Source organism: Pinus tabuliformis, chromosome Q (assembly GCF_031772625.1).
Source record: "Pinus tabuliformis cultivar Carrire ecotype Pingquan chromosome Q, CPIR1, whole genome shotgun sequence".
Lineage (NCBI taxonomy): Eukaryota > Viridiplantae > Streptophyta > Pinopsida > Pinales > Pinaceae > Pinus > Pinus tabuliformis.
The window spans coordinates 87,610,620-87,624,568 of NC_142296.1; the positions used below are offsets into that span (position 1 = coordinate 87,610,620).

At 37.2% G+C, this 13,949-nt stretch overlaps 1 protein-coding gene across 1 annotated transcript in view; it reads left to right on the plus strand.

Moving 5' to 3' along the window:
• Positions 1–11,292, plus strand: part of LOC149218379 (pinene synthase, chloroplastic-like) — an 85,095-nt gene extending 73,803 nt beyond the window's left edge. The window contains exons 3-6 of the mRNA XM_089386546.1: positions 10,214–10,317; positions 10,411–10,626; positions 10,821–10,959; positions 11,086–11,292. Of these exons, the coding sequence (XP_089242672.1) occupies positions 10,214–10,317; positions 10,411–10,626; positions 10,821–10,959; positions 11,086–11,292 (666 nt within the window). The remainder of the gene's footprint in view (positions 1–10,213; positions 10,318–10,410; positions 10,627–10,820; positions 10,960–11,085) is intronic.
• The last annotated feature ends 2,657 nt before the right edge of the window (positions 11,293–13,949 follow it).

Sequence of the window (13,949 nt, forward strand, 5' to 3'; positions counted from 1 at the left end):
GCACTTTTTCAAGTTAAGGGTTATTTGATGCCTTCGATAGGTATCCAACATGAGGTGCAAAATATCAACATGGCGCTTGACCAACCCAAACACGGTTCATTCATCAAAGTAGACCTCGAAAATTTTGTGGATAAATTCCTTAAAAGCCCCAACTACCACTCGTGAAAAGATTGTAGGCACATTTTTTAGTCCAAAATGCATCACTGTGTATTGAAAGCAGCCCCACTCAGTTGTGAAAGTAGTCTTGCTCTGATCCTTCGGCTCGATCTTGATCTAATGGTACCCTGAGAATCCATCTATGAACGAGTAGGCTTCCTGCCCTCCAACATTCTGTAGTACTTCGTCTATAAATGGCGTAGGGAATGGATCATGAATGCATGTGTAATTCAGCTTCCTCAAGTCTACACATATCCAAATTTCATCTTGTTGCTTCTTTTCTTGAACCACCATGGGACTCACCCGGTCAGACTCCTCCACAGATTCAATGATCCTAGTTTCCAGCATCTTATCCAATACCTTGTGTACCTTTTCTTTATATTTGGGATTTAATCGGTAGAGGCGATGCTTTACTGGCTTCGCATATGGTTTTAAATTAATCTTCGTGATGCCCAGATCCCCTACTATCCCTTTCAGATCTGATAACTTGGTGGGAAACAAATCCTGATATTCACGCAACAAATTCGCAACTTTATCAACGGTATCTTCATCCAAATAGTCGTTGATCTTCACAAACTTTAGTTGCGCATCTAATCCAATATTTACTTTATTAGTCTTTAAAGGCTCTGATAGATTGGGTATCTCCACCTGAGGTCCCTCGCCTTTGCGTTGTCCTTCAGACTCATGGATGTTGATATTTTTGGGATCTTTCCAACCTCCTTTGCGGTCAAATTATAACATTCGAGCGCATGGCACAACTGAGTACTCCAATGTGGATGTACCTGTTAGCTTTGCCGAACAAAAGAATCAAAAATGGATTCAAACACTCTCAAAGGCTGCAAATATACTGATAATCATGCCCGAGATCCATGTTTGTTGTTCAAATCCTCTTAAGGCCTCCACCGATCGAAATGGTTGTAAAGGGAAATCCCTTGGAGGGGCAGAATTACACTATTGGGAGGCAAAAACACTCCAAAACATGTAAAAATCAAAGTTACAGGTTTAAGGATCCGCATTGATCTCAGCCATTGGATCTGGCCGATCAACGGTCCAGATCGCATCGGCATATCGCAATCGGAGGAGGCGGGAAGTGGCAGCGACAAAGGAGTCTCTGATCCGATGGGCCGGACCCCACGACCATACAACGCTGCATTTTATGTTATTTCGGGTCCGCAGTGATCGTTGATATCGCATCGGCACTTTCAAAGGGGGAAAAGCCTTTTCAATGCTTATGTTTGTGATGCGATAAGACCGGACCCGATGGTGCTATAAGTTATTTTTGATGAATTACCGGGTCCGGGGTGATTTCGCTATCGACAATGGAAGGGGGTGGGGCTTTAATCATATGCATGCCTCCAACCCGATGGGTCGGACCCGATATGTTTCCATAGCAGAATGTGTCTAGTCAATTTAACGTCTTAAATTGCTCTACATAAATTATCAATCCGGGTATCGTAAACTGATGAAGTGTGGTGCACTATATGTGTTTAGTTAACCTTTTTCTTACTTCGTTGTTTTATAGTTTATTTTGTTTATAGTAATGGTTTTATAAACAAATGAGTGATTTGTGTGTGTATGGTGGTTTCTAAATGAGTGAGTGTGTGTAACTGGTGGTTTCTAACTACCTTCTAAACTTGCAAAGAAAGAGCTTGAAAGAAATAACTTGAAATGAAACTGAAAGCAAAGCATAAAAACCACTTTCTAATGGCACTAGTCACTACTCATGCTGCTGCAATAAAAAGGTAAGAAAAACCACTTTAAAGACCAATTATAATGTTCATCTCTTCCTAACACTCTGCTTCCAACATATAGTACTATGTGAAACACGATTAAGAAGTAGTTAGATATAAGTCTAAAAAGTAATCAAGCTCTAAGATGACAAATTATAACACCACTTTGCCTTTCTCCAACATTCTGCTTCCAACATACATTGTAATGTGTAACAAGTGAAGAAAGAGTTAGTGATATAAGTCAAAAACTACTCAAAGCAAGCTGTGATTTATTAGTATTCTGATCTCTTAAAGATGAACAACTTATGATAAGGAGACCATCAATATGTTAGCATACAACTTGAGAAACTAAACTTAGAAATCAAGCTAGAAAAATAAAATAAAGGCAGCAACTTATGAATATGACAACTGAAAATCCCATTAGAGATAAAGCAAATACAACAAAGACATCTGTACAAGGCAGGGGCCCCCTACCACCTATGAAATCAAAGCAAAATTAAACACACTTGCATAAATTAAAATTGCATGAATGAAAATCTAATCTATCTTACATTCTACAAAGCAATATTTACAAAATGAAATCTACTCTACTTACATCCTAATATGCTCCATGACATCTACTTCACATCTCCTTCCATGTTGAGAACATCAAAGCTTTATTCAATTTCTTCAAAAGTACAAAGTACAAAAGCTTTCAAAAGCCATGGGACTAACAAGCTAAAAGGACTAAGAAAAGACTAAATGAAAGACTAGCAAATGAAGGAGAGAGATCTCCTATTTATACAAAAAGATGAGAGCCATCTCATTAATGATAGTCCATGAATCTCTCCCTCTACCTCTAGAGTCCTAATCAAAATAGGAACTGATAAGACACATGTCTTTTTAGAGTTACAATACAATTAGGATATGTGACACATATCCTCATGATCCCATGATTCTTTCCAACCAAATTCGAATTTGGCCTTAGAGTGCCACATAAGGGTCTTCTAGAAGCCTCCTTTCAACCTACACATGTCAACAAACTCAACCCATTTGTTAGGTATAAGCATATGCACATTATTTTCTAATGTTTAACCACAAATTCACTTAAAAGGCTTAGAAATAATAAAGATTGGAAAAACATAAAGGTGGCCCAATGATAATGAAAGTGGGATGAATGTGGTGACATAGTAGTGAAATGGAGGTGAAATGGAAGTGATATAATGGACATAATAGTGAAAGTGTAATGCAAATGAATGACATTTTCAAGACTCAACAGAATGGCATAATATTTGAGGTCCGCCAAAACTATTTTTATTGATTTTGGGGCATTTTTACATGTATTTTCAAATACAATGAAACATAGGATTGGCTGGTTAAGATATGCATTGCGACCCGAAAGGGCGGACCCGACAGAAAAGATATATGTGTGTGGGCCTTTGATATTTAAAAATGACAAGGAGGGCAGTATTTCTCAGTGGCGCGAAGATGATTAAAGCAAGCATGCAGCAGTACAGCGCAGTAGGCAGCTGCCTTCAATTAACAGTATGGCCGAGGAGGAAGCAGGACACCACAGATCCAATCAGAGCTTTTAATGGTTATGGGTTTCACCCATACCTCATTCCACTTGCCCAAGGAGGACCACAAAGATCCAGAGAGAGTCAAATCTATTTAAAACTCAGACAGATTTATATTAGAGGCCCATTTCTGAATATGAATATGGTTGGTGGCCATTTATGGGGCTCCTCCACGCATGGTTTGACAGAGATGTTTTGTATTGTAACACTATAGATACTCAGAGCAAAAAATGTAATGGGATTTTGATGAGTGTTTGATGAATGAGAGCTTATTGTAGCCTTTTAACTTCTGGAGACTGTTAATACTATGAGACCTGCAGCTTCTGGTTTTGATTTCCACTAATACAAGCTTCTTTTGCTATCACCTGCTCGCTTTTCACTTCTTCTACGTTCTACGCTGTGCCTTCTTGCATTTATTTGATGTGCTGTGGATTTTTAATATCAGAGGGGCTGTCATCCCACCTCTATGTTAAAGTTTAGTGGTTCATTGAAAATTGTTTGCAGGTTGCTGTTGTTCTAATAACAGAGAGTTGTCATCCTCACTATCTATTGAATAATAGTCTTGCAGATCCTCTAAATGGTAGCAGCTGGCCATCATAGAGCTATGTGCATCTGCTGGTGTAATCAGTCTTCTCCATTATCACTTTTACCTTAAACCGTGAGTAGCTGGTGGTTGAAAGCCTTGAAGTTTGGGGGGTCTTCACCCATGTCTGGGGTAAATCATAGTAGGAGTGGTTATCTGGTTTAAAGGTGCTGCACATCTTCCATTTATCCATCATTTTATCCAACAAAACTGTTGAATTTTTAATGTTCGTGAGCATCACTGATTTACAACCTAGGTGATTTTCTTGGGGTGATAACATTAATTGGCGTCGTTGCTGGGGAGAGGAGAATCGAAGCTCAGCTTCCCTGGGAGACGACACAACTTCAAGATTTTGATGACAGACAAGGCTTGAACATAGATTTTGGTTGTAAACATCTGTCTGGCGACTCCACTGGAGGAAGGCCATCCTTTGGCGACTCCACTTTGAAGTTTTGGCTCAGTTTGTGAGGCATACTAGAAGAAATCCGCAGAAGTCTCCAGCTGTTCAAGTACCTGACCCTAAGAAGATTGTTAACCCGAAGAAAACATCACAAAAAGGAGCATCAGGATCAGGTAAGCCCAAGAAATCTTATTTGTCTCTGCTTGAGAAGTTTTTAGTTGAGGATACACAGTTTGAAGATTTAGAGCCTAGTATTGCTAAGGAAGAAAAACCTGCAGAGATTCATAAAGCTCCTTGTCCATTTAGTTCCCCTTTGAATCTCAGTCCAAAGAAAGCTTCCCATACTGTCCAAAACATCCCAATATCTCTGCCATCCATTACATTATTTCCTACTGCTCCATCTGCTAGTGTTCTTCCACATATTCCAAACATGGCAGGACATAAAGCACCTACTAGGATTGAGAGGATTGTTGCTACTAGATATGGACCTTTGGTATTGCCTGTACCTCTAAATCCTATGCCTGTGGGAGAATATCAAAAATATATGCCTAAGTTTACTGGAACAGAGGGAGTGACAGCAGAAGAACATCTTGAAGCCTTTTACAGTTATGCTGATAATTTAGTTATTAGTGAGAATGATGTATGGATGAGAGTGTTTGTCCAAAGCCTTGATGGTGAGGCTAGGAAGTGGTTCAGAGAATTACCCCAAGGATCCATAATAGATATTGAAGCATTAGATGATGCATTTTTGAAGCAATGGGGAGATAAGAAGGACCTGCTGTATTATCATATAGAGTTTGGAAACTTGAAAAGAGAAAAGGGTGAGTCTTTGCCTGACTTCAATAAAAGATTTAATATAATGTACGGTAAAATACCAGCTGAGGTAAAGCCTACCCCCACTGCTGCTAAACTCACATATGCCAATGCTTTTGACTCTGATTTCTTCTTATTGTTGAGAGAAAGACGATGTGCTACTCTGGGTGATATGCAAGAGGCAGCCCTGGAGGTCAAATCCAATATTTTGGCAGCACAAAAGTTAAAGAGTCAAGTTGATAGAAGAAAGCCGATAGGTGAGGCTTCCTCTTCCCCTGCATCAACTTCAGAGCCTATGTTGGGTCCCTATAATACTAGTGTTTACCCCATTACTATTATATTTATACCCCTTATTTATATTTTTGTGCCCCTATTACCCCCATATTGTTATTTTTGTGGCTTTATATTATTATTGTTAGGTCGGCTGGATTATATTGTGACTCCTTAGACTCCTATATATAGAAAGGAGGTTTTGATATTTGTATCATCCCATAATTGTTCATTTATGTAATGTAAAGTAGGTTTCCCCCTTGAAGAGGCTGAATTATAAGGCGTTGATCTATCTTTTCTATCTTTTCTTGAGCTGGTTTCATAACATCTGTTATCAGAGCTTTGGATTCTAGGGTTTGCTGCTCCAAACAGGTCATCGTGGCATTTTTGATATAACTTTTTTTCTGTGACGTTTCAGAAGTCACAAAAAAAAACCATTTTAGAAGAAATCGCGTTGAACCTTGGGTCCAAATTTCAGAGCTTTTCGCGTGATATTTACGGAGATATGATCTGAGGAAGTTGGTCTTTTTGCAGACTCTTGAATTACATTCAAAACAGGTGACCTGGGGAAAATCGTCATAACTTTCTCTCTAGGAATCAGATTGAAATTTCGTAAGAAGATACAGAAAGAGGACGGACTGTAGTTTCTTGTATATATTTTACAGAACCAAAGATCGAAAATTGTACACGTGGCACTTCATACAAGTTCGCTCTTCTGGAAAGGTCTATAATCAGGTCATCTTGGGAGATTGTGCATAACTCTTTCTTGGAGAATCCAATTTGGATTAGACTGGTGGCATTGGAAAGAGGACACAGAGAGCTACTACAGGTCACAAATTCAGAACTAGATGATTGGAAAGTACAGAGATACATCAGAGACAATATCAAGCTCCTACAAAGTGAAAAAAGGTGTGTAGATTTTTTTAAATTTTTTCTTAAGCTTGGTTTGAAAATTTATTTTGAAGGAATTCAAAGGGCATAGTAGAGAATTATTATCGGTAACTGATGTCCCAAGGAAAGAAAATGCAAACACCTAGTAAGGAACTTGAAAGCTCTAGCATGACTCATGAAGAAGAGGAAGAAATGCTACATGATATATCAAAATTACAAGAACAAGTGCAACAAATGTCACGCTCACAAAAGTTAACAGAAGCCAAGATAAATGGTGTGGAAGCTAAGATGAATGGCATGGAAGCTAAGATGGACAATTTGAAGATATATTTGAACACAAATTTGAAGACAGGCATGGCAGATTTGAAGACAGATTTGACAAATTTTCTACAAGAAATACTTACTAATGGTGAAAAGGTAGTAAAGGAAACTCATGATGAGAACAAAAGAAATGTTAATCATGATTCCATAGACGCTAATGTTGGATCGAAGAATCACCATATTCCAAAAATCAATATGAGGAAGTTTGATGGCAAGGATCCCGCCACATGGATATTACAGATGGAGCAATTCTTTGATCTCAATAATGTGAAAAACGCACAAAAGTTACGTATGGCAACTGTATATTTGGAACCAAATCAGTTTGTATGGTATCAATGGCTTTGTTCTTGTAAACAATTTATCACTTGGGCAATTTTTACAGAAGAATTGATAGCACATTATGAGGATACAAAATGCAACACTTTTTTTAGCCAATTGATAAGTCTCAAACAAAAGGGTTCAATAATGGAGCACATTGAGGAGTTCCAAAACCTGAACATAAGGGTAAAAGATATTCCAGAGTAGCAAACAATGTAAACTTTGAAACGGGAACTATAAACTCAAAACGGGAACTCTGGCCCAAAAACCCCAAAAAAACCACAAAAACAGTGCTCAAAACGAAAAGTGTGTATACTGGAACGATGTTTTTTTTTTAGGTGTCAATTTTGCGGCTGTTTTAAAAATGGCAGTGACTACGAAATTTTCTACGAAATTTTCCTGCAAAATATAGCTTCAGAACGAAAGTGTTGATACTGGAATAATGATTTATTTTTTTAGGTGTCAATTTTGCGGCTGTTTTAAAAATGGCAGTGACTACGAAATTTTCCTGCAAAATATAGCTTCAGAACGAAAGTGTTGATACTGGAATCGACCCGCCGCCGGTCCGGCGGGGCGGGGCAGCTTGGGGGTGCCGCTGCGTGGAATTGGTAATGTGGATCATCATTTGATGCGTGGAATTGGTAAAACCCAAGCTGCCCATCAATGGAGAATGTCTGCGTCTTTTCACTTTGCCGAGTCTCTCTGTCGCGTACTGTCTCTCTGTCCGTTGTATCACACATACAAGCTGACGTCCACCCTCGAAACCTGTAGTCGGGGATGCGAAGGCAACCTAACGTCACCTTAAAATTTTCATCAAAACTATAATGCTAACTATATATAATTGGAGTACAGACAAAATAATAGAGCTCGACCAAATATAGATATCGTTGCTCAAACATTCACATAATAAATAACAAATTTAATATATACAATTAATTTTTCAAAAACATGCTACTTGGACCATTGCTGACCTAAGAGGCATCCTTCACAGTATCATATAATAAAATACAATATATTACAATAGTCTTTAAGAGTCCATGAAGTGTAATATGGTCTTGAAATACACTATACATGTGAGGACTTCCAACCAAAGGGCGTATTCATCACTAAAGAACTTATCCAATCCTAATATTTGTATTGTTCCAAAGCATAAGGGTTCAATGAATATGCACGGTTGTTTTTTAACTAAGCGCAATCATATCTATGAGAATCCTCCTATTTGAATTCTCTCATGCATCCCCCTAGCAACTTCCCCTGAATCCTTCTTCTTATTCCAAGAATGGAGGTGAGACACCTCTTTAGTCTTCCTAGTCAGAATTTGCCTCCAAAATTTCTTAGGAGCTAGCTTAGAGAGGTGTAAGAGATTCCCTTGTCTTTGACGAATGTATTGCCTCTTTTTCCTTTTAGTTAGGGTTTTATATATTTTTATCTTGTCCATTTTAAGAGATTCATCAACAGCTTCCTTAATTGCTCTCCTCGCACTTTTACACTCTTTGTCATACCATGGATTGGTTTTGCTATTTCTTTTATTATTTGATATAGGAAAAATAATTTGCAAAATTTGATAACTAATTCTCTAAATCCCTTTCCAAGACTAACACTTGAAAAATCAATTAGGTAATAAATATGCTATTAGATAGAACTATTTGTTTCTTTATTTCACCAAACCAAATTGAAAAAATAATTTTATAAATTAAAAATCAATAATACAATCTTAGAAGCAGTTTAAACCTATTATTATAATCATGATGTGAAATTGAATAGCGAGATTCTTAGCACATCTAATATTCTCCTTTATTCTGCTATCAATGATATCATATTTTCCAACGTTTGATACATTGTGCAAGGCCTATCTATATAAAAGGATCATGAAATACAAAAAATGGAGAACCTTTTCCCACGAGCATGTGTGTGCTTGACACAATAATACTTGCAACAACAAATATTCAATAAGATGCAGACACTTTTAAATTGGTTGTAATTTGGAGAACCTGATCTTTTTTCAACCTTTTGAACTCATTTCTGTATCAGCCATAGCCAATATTATGCTTTGACTTCCTTAAAATTTTCAATGGTTAGAAGAATAAATTACTGATTAGCAGAAATAGTAAGATATGTACAATTTTGGTTTTGTTAATATCACAGTTATGAGATCAAATTACATGTTATAAGTTTAGAAATTTAATTTAAGACATCATTAAATCATTATCCAATATAGCATACAACATTTAACCTTATAAATAGTGTTTTATTAGCACAGGGTCCACATTAAATATATTATTTACTTCTTCCAAATCATCTGGGGAGGGTTTCAAATGGTGTGCCTTCCATACTCTACATGCAGAAAATACATTCCAAATAAGATTTAATTTTATAAATAGTGTTTTTGTTAGTACAGGGTCCACATTAAATATATTACTTACTTTTTTAAATCGTTATACATCTTTACAAAAAAAGAAAAAGGCAGTGACATCATTACCATGCAACTCTTGTGTTATAAAGAATATGAAATTCAAATATAAAAGTGTTTATGAATATCAAATATAAAAAATTATATATATCGTATAATTTTTTATTATACATTTTTATACTTTGAAATTCGCATATTTTAAAGCTCCAAATTACTTTTCCATTATTCTAGAGTCGTATAAGACAACCAAGTTGAATAATCAAACACCAACTGGAAATTAAAAGTCCGATATCTTGCGAGAAAACTTGAGCGTTGTACTTAATATGTTATTTCTCAAGTGATTCTCTGTATTCTATGTTTTTAAGAATTCCTAACTAAGAAGTTGTTTGCTAAACCAACCAAAAACCGAGACAATCAGGCACAAAATCATGACAATTTGTAATAAAACAATAACTAATATACTGTATACAATATTGAGGAAAGCTTGATGATGGTAATACAGCAAGGAGAAAAAACTAAAATATTCAGTACCGTAGCAAATAATCAGTCTGAATATATAAACTAGAGCTCACAAGCTCCGAAGCCGGTACGGGTCGATTCCCGGAATCGACCCGCCGCCGGTCGGGCGGGGCGTGGCGGCGCGGGGGTGCGCAGCGCCACCCCCGCGCCGCCCCGCCCCGCCCGACCGGCGGCGGGTCGATTCCGGGAATCGACCCGTACCGGCTTCGGAGCTTGTGAGCTCTAGTTCACAAATTTTTGGTTTAGGACGCCATATTTGATGAGAGAGAAACTGTTAGAACTTGCAAAAGTGGAATTCAACATCTTTCACTCTATACAGAAGAGAGAGTTACAATCTCTCTCGAGGTGAGGTGATGAGTTGTCATTGCATATCGTCTCCAAATTAATTGAATTTGAGTCCTAAAAAAATCAAGAAACTAAAAATGGGAAGTTTATATGTGTAGATGGTGGAAAGATTATGGGTTCCCTCAAGTAACATTCGCACGGCATCGTCACGTGGAATACTACACTTTAGCAGCTTGCATTGCAAATGATCCTAAACATTCTGCCTTCCGACTCGGATTTGCCAAAATATGTCATATGATCACGGTTCTCGACGATATCTACGACACCTTCGGAACAATGGAGGAGCTCGAACTCTTAACCGCAGCATTTAAGAGGTGATATCTGGAGAGGCCTATTTCATACATATAATTCTTATCTATTTTTAATAACTTTACCTTCAAATTAAGAAAAAGTATACTAATCCTTCTCGATTTTAAATAAATAACTTTCCTTTCAAATTAAGAATATGCATTCTACTAATCGAGTCAACGAATATTACTATTGCATAAATTGTGTATATAATGATCAGATGGGACCCGTCTTCAATAAAGTGTCTTCCAGATTATATGAGAGGAGTGTACATGGCGGTTTACGACAACATAAACGAAATGGCACGAGAGGCACAGAAGATTCAAGGCCGAGACACAGTCAGCTATGTTCGACAATCTGTATGAACAATTATAATAAAGCATACACGTAATACAAATATTTCTTTGTGAGAACCTTAACTTGGGGAAATATTTCACCCAGTATGATCAGTTAATTTTGTTTCGCTTGTTCATGTGCCTGTCCAGTGGGAGGATTATTTTGATTCGTATATGGTAGAAGCCAGGTCGATTTCCACTGGTTATCTTCCGACGTTCGAGGAGTACCTGGAGAATGGTAAAATCAGTTTCGGTTCTCGCATAATGACACTGCAACCCATGCTCATGTTGGGATTTCCTCTTCCGCGTCACATACTGCAGGAAATAGACATTCCCTCACCTCGAGAGAGATTGTAACTCTCTCTTCTGTATAGAGTGAAAGATGTTGAATTCCACTTTTGCAAGTTCTAACAGTTTCTCTCTCATCAAATATGGCGTCCTAAACCAAAAATTTGTGAACTAGAGATCACAAGCTCAGAAGCCGGTACGGGTCGATTCCCGAAATCGACCCGTACCGGCTTCGGAGCTTGTGAGCTCTAGTTTATATATTCAGACGGATTATTTGCTACGGTACTGAATATTTTAGTTTTTTCTCCTTGCTATTTCCTGCAATATGTGACGCGGAAGAGGAAATCCCAACGTGAGCATGGGTTGCAGTGTCATTATGCGAGAACCGAAACTGATTTTACCATTCTCCAGGTACTCCTCAAACGTCGGAAGATAACCAGTGGAGTATTCCAGGAGTACCCAACGTGACGCGGGTCATTATTTGGTCTTATCATAAGCTTCTTTGTTTATTCATCAACGATGCTATAATATTCCACATCATGATGGGCTTCGTCATCCACTCCAGTTGTCTGTTGCACTATGAGATGCAACAAAGTTGTCATGTTTACCCTTATCTTTAAATTTTCAGAGTATTTTGAAATGCGGCAGATAAGCACTAAATTAAACTCATTGAGATGTACTAAATTGCACCTAACAACTCATTCTACCGGTTAAGCTAAAGTTTCCTTGAGGCATAATCAGGGAAAAACCATGAAATGAGATTGTCTTCACATAAAACTGCCTCTTTTTCAAATTAAAGTAGTATTTGTACTGCATAGACAGTTCATTACGTACTTCTGTCATGATCAATGTAAGCCAATAAACAGTCAGGAAGCTGTGTAGTCCGCCTTTTCATTTGCCTTCTTAGATTTTAACTGCTCTAGATGTGCATATGAGCTACTACAATTATTTTTTCCAGATCAGCGCATTCTATAGCCACTATCAATAACCTTGTAAGGCAAGCACCTGTTTTCCAGGGCAGCAATCTAACTTTTTTGTTTTTTTGGTATTTTCTGGGTCAGTTGTGTTCATCCGAATAGATTTCTTGAAATCTTAATTTTGAGTTGTATAATATGTATAAGTGGAGTGCCGTAAAGCTTTTTCAGAATGATAAATCTATTTATGCTTTTAAAAAACTAAATGCCATTCATTGTTGGGTGGATTCAGCGTCCTTTATTAATGGAGTAGAGATAGCTAGAGCCTCATGAACTAACATAATATTAAGACAATTTTGCACAATATTTTTGAAAGACACCTTACCCAGATGTTCAGAGGAGGAAAGAAAGGTGTTGGCACACACCGAAAGCCCATTAACAACTTTCATACTAGCACCAGAACTATGGAAGGAGGATGTGGACGTCACACGAACAACCACCGCGACACTGAAATCATAGACATATTCGAATCATTACATATTCGAATCTTCTTAACGAATTTCCATTCGAACAATAATAACTAAAACCATCATAAAACCATCCTGAATAATATGAACCATCATGAATAGTATGGTTTGTAGCAAACCTACATATTCATATAACTAGAACTATCATGAATAGTATGGTTTGTAGCAAATCTTTCCGTGAGGAATTTGAAATTAGCGTGCATCTGACTCATCCCTCGCACCACAGATAAAATACTAACCTCGTAAGAAAATAAATTAGACATATTGAATGGAGCTTGAATAATTTCGTTAATGATGTGAAAAAAATCCTATTACACAGAAACGCCCTTGCAGATTCCGTTTTAACATGCACTCCAAATTTCCATTTTATTGTTTCATTATTTTGGTTACGGAAAGGAGGAGGAGGAGTTTAGTTAGTTGGTTTGGTTTTTTTTTTTTTTTTTGAAAATTATGAAAATTTTCGTAAGATTATGATAAAATTGTGTAGGGATTTTTGTAAATTTAGATTATAGGTATTAAACTTCAAAGTTTTAGATGTTCTAGAGGTTTTTGAATCACCAGATTGAAGGGGAAATGGAAAAAAACTATTATAGTTATACTGCTTCACTAACCTATCTATTCCATAGTTACGAAATTCGCCAGGATCAGAGGAAAAATATTGGAAATTCGTTAAGAAGATTCGAATATGTAATGATTCGAATATGTCTATGATTTCAGTGTCGCGGTGGTTGTTCGTGTGACGTCCACATCCTCCTTCCATAGTTCTGGTGCTAGTATGAAAGTTGTTAATGGGCTTTCGGTGTGTGCCAACACCTTTCTTTCCTCCTCTGAACATCTGGGTAAGGTGTCTTTCAAAAATATTGTGCAAAATTGTCTTAATATTATGTTAGTTCATGAGGCTCTAGCTATCTCTACTCCATTAATAAAGGACACTGAATCCACCCAACAATGAATGGCATTTAGTTTTTTAAAATCATAAATAGATTTATCATTCTGAAAAAGCTTTACGACACTCCACTTATACAGATTATACAACTCAAAATTAAGATTTCAAGAAATCTATTCGGATGAACACAACTGACCCAGAAAATACCAAAAAAACAAAAAAGTTAGATTGCTGCCCTGGAAAACAGGTGCTTGCCTTACAAGGTTATTGATAGTGGCTATAGAATGCGCTGATCTGGAACAAATAATTGTAGTAGCTCATATGCACATCTAGAGCAGTTAAAATCTAAGAAGGCAAATGAAAAGGCGGACTACGCAGCTTCCTGACTGTTTATTGGCT